The 3,681-nt window shown below is 40.7% G+C and overlaps 1 protein-coding gene across 1 annotated transcript; it reads left to right on the plus strand.

The window, feature by feature from the left end:
• The first annotated feature begins 1,777 nt into the window (after nucleotides 1-1,777).
• On the plus strand, nucleotides 1,778-3,155 carry LOC115180468 (troponin T, cardiac muscle isoforms). The gene has a single exon (XM_075074276.1). The coding sequence runs from the start codon at nucleotides 1,933-1,935 to the stop codon at nucleotides 2,785-2,787; it is 855 nt and encodes a 284-aa protein (XP_074930377.1). The 5' UTR covers nucleotides 1,778-1,932; the 3' UTR covers nucleotides 2,788-3,155.
• Nucleotides 3,156-3,681: the final 526 nt, after the last annotated feature.

Genomic DNA, 3,681 nt, shown 5'->3' on the forward strand with positions numbered 1-3,681 from the left:
CACACAGTGCAACATGTAAATGGAACAGTGGTCAAGTATTTCTTTATAGTTTCTTTGTTATTTATTAAAATGTATTTTAAGGGCAAATTGATGTACAAAGACAGAGATACTCATTTGAGGTGTCAATTAGCAAAGTGAACACATTTAAAATAGTTGTAGAAAGGACTTAAATCTTCAGGGTATATGAAAACATTATACACAGCTTTGGTGTTCTTGCAAAGGGTAGTTCATATATTGTAATGATGTGCTTTGCTCTTGGATGTGCTCACCGGTAAGTTTTGTAAGTCACAGTGGAAAAAACGAGGCTCTAGATGAATGTACTTCAGTCAAGATGAGGTGGTTATGATGTAATGGCATAAGTGAGGTGACCCCAATTACGTTGTCTGATGTTCACATTCTAACAATGAAGTGCTACTTTAACTGGCAACAAGCCTTTTCAATGGTCTATCTTTGGTGCATGACCCATATATGTGCTTGATATATCACTCTGTATGTGGAATATAAGAGACCATTCATTATGTATTGATATAGTGACCATTCATTATATATTTATAGATATAGTGACCATTCATTATATATTTATTGGTATAGTGAACATTCGTTATATATTTATTGGTATAGTGAACATTCATTATATATTTATTGGTATAGTGAACATTCATTATATATTTATAGATATAGTGACCATTTGTTATATATTTATTGGTATAGTGAACATTCGTTATATATTTATTGGTATAGTGAACATTCATTATATATTTATTGGTATAGTGAACATTCGTTATATATTTCTTGGTATAGTGACCATTCATTTTAGATTTATTGATATGGTGACCTTCATTATATATTTCTTGATGTAGTGACCATTCATTATGTATTTATAGAGATAGTGACCATTCATTATGTATTTATAGAGATAGTGACCATTCATTATGTATTTATAGAGATAGTGACCATTCATTATGTATTTATAGAGATAGTGACCATTCATTATGTATTTATAGAGATAGTGACCATTCATTATGTATTTATAGAGATAGTGACCATTCATTATGTATTTATAGAGATAGTGACCATTCATTATGTATTTATAGAGATAGTGACCATTCATTATGTATTTATTGATATAGTGACCATTCATTATATATTTATAGATTAGTGACCATTCATTATATATTTATTGACATATAGACTGTTCATTATATATTTATAGATTAGTGACCATTCATTATATATTTATTGACATATAGACTGTTCATTATATATTTATAGATTAGTGACCATTCATTATATATTTATTGACATATAGACTGTTCATTATATATTTATTGATATAGTGACCATTCCACTATTAAACTATTTACTCTTCACTCTTCTAAGCTGAAATTAAGAAACTTCATCCCTTTGATTATTTGATCACTATGACTTTTTTTTACGGGTGTACTTACTATATACTCTGTCTCTCTTTTTCTCCTTCTTGATGACCAAGTGTATAAATAACCCCATAGTATATGAGTAAGAACTTCACTTGATACCTACAACAATCATGCTGTGACCGTGATGCATATATTCGATTGTGGGCTTGAAGGAGAGCACAGGTTTGAGTGGCACCTGAGTGCATCTGTTGTGCGTCTGAAATAGGGCACTCCGATTGTCCTTAGAAAGGAATGATGGGGAGAGTCTAAGGTCGGGGTTCAGGGGAGGGGGCAGACTTGTTGAAGGAGAAAATAGACTCCATTCCATCTGTCAGTGGGGTTTGGACACATGATCAGGGTAAAGCTTTAAAAGAGCCCAAGCAGCCACGCCCGAAAGTTCACTTCACTTCCCCTCTTGACTGTTGGGACACAAGTTGGTCTCTGAGTATTGTGTGTGTGTCTCCGCTGGTCTTTCTTCCTTGACTTCTTGACTGTCTCAGAGGCAGACTTTAACATCATGTCTGACACAGTGGATATTGTGGAGGAATACGAGGAGGACGAAGAGGAGGTGAACGAGGAGGAAGAAGTAGAGGAGGCACCTGAGGTGGAAGAGGAGGCTGAAGAAGAGCAGCAGGAGGAGGATGAGGCAGATAAGGAGGAGGAGGTAGATGAAGAGGAGATGGAACACGTTGAGGGGAGCGAGGGGGAGACCAAGCCACGGACCAAGTACATTACCAACATCGCTCCTCCCAAGCTGCCCGACGGCGAGAAGTTGGACTTTGATGACCTCCACCGCAAGAGGCTGGAGAAGGACTTCAATGACCTTCAGAGCCTGATCGAGATGCACTTCTCCAGCCGCCAGAAAGAGGAGGAGGAGTTGGTGGCCCTCCGCAGCCGCATCGAGCGCCGCCGTGCCGACCGTGCCGAGCAGCAGCGTGTGCGTGCCGAGCAGAACATTGAGCGCCAGGCCCGTCTTGCTGAGGAGCGGATCCGCCGGGAAGAAGAGGCCAAGCTCCGTGCTGAGGAGGATGCCAGGAAGAAGAACGTCTTCTCCAACAAGGCGTTCGGCGGCTACATACAGAAGGGGGACGTGAAGAAGGGCAAGAAGCTGACGGGGCGCGAGAAGAAGACCAAGGCTCTGTTGGAACGCCGCAAGCCCCTCAACATCGACCACCTCAACCAGGAGAGGCTGGCGGAGAAGTCCCGCGAGCTCTGGCAGTGGCTGCGCCAGCTGCACGCTGAGAAGTTTGACCTGGCCGAGAAGCTGAAGAGGCAGAAGTACGACGTGAACGTGCTGCGGAACCGCGTCAGCGACCACCAGAGGGGCTCCAAGGTGGCCAAGGCGACCCGCGGGGCGAAGAAGTTACGTTAGTCACACAGCAACGACCCCAACATTATCAGATTAGTCTAGCTCTTTGGACCATTTTAGGTACAACCACCTGCTTCTGCTTTATCATATTTCCTGAGGATTGGGTATAGGGCTGCTTGTTTGTTTGTTTGGGGGTTTCTACAGTGTAACGTTAGCTAAGCAGGTCTATAACTGATCAGCCTACATAATGTATTCACAGGTTTTGCACAGGCTGTAACTTTCTTTGTTGACTATAGTTGTCTGATGTAAACATTTAATATAGTTCACGAGGTATGTGATTACTGATATCGTATTCACAGATCAAGCTAAATGTTTGAATAATGTTAATACAGTTTTGATTGATCATTCTAATAAAATGTGTGAATGTTTGATTCAGTTCTGGTCGTTATTCTACCTAAGCATGCTTTGTAGCTGGTTAGTTAAATTCCTCTTTCTACTCTGAGGGTTACTGAAACAGTCATATGCAAGCCAAAGGATAATGTACACCATTGCAAAATGTTTTTTTTTTTTACATTAACATACACCTCATGAATGTTTATTTGTTTGTCTTGGTCCGTTTCTGAGGGTTGAAACGTGGCTCGTCCCTGACAGGTGTGGTACAGATGGAACTGTAAAGAGTTCATTTAGTCACTGCCATGCTCAGGGTGGGGAATGCAGTTGTATTGACCTGCAGAGTCTTGGCCAGAAGGAGTTAACTATGGGTTAAACGAGCCCATCATAGAAATATGAATTCAAATTCCTATAAGCGGTATCACCATTCAAGTCAATGGGTGGCTGTTGGGTGGACTGGCGGCCATATTGGGTGTACCCATAATCCATAATTCTATTTCTATGGAGCCCACCATTTTAACTGCTCCTGTCATTCCATTGATGGGTGTTTATAGTCAGGCATCTCAG

The sequence above is a fragment of the Salmo trutta genome, chromosome 40, assembly GCF_901001165.1.
Source record: "Salmo trutta chromosome 40, fSalTru1.1, whole genome shotgun sequence".
Lineage (NCBI taxonomy): Eukaryota > Metazoa > Chordata > Actinopteri > Salmoniformes > Salmonidae > Salmo > Salmo trutta.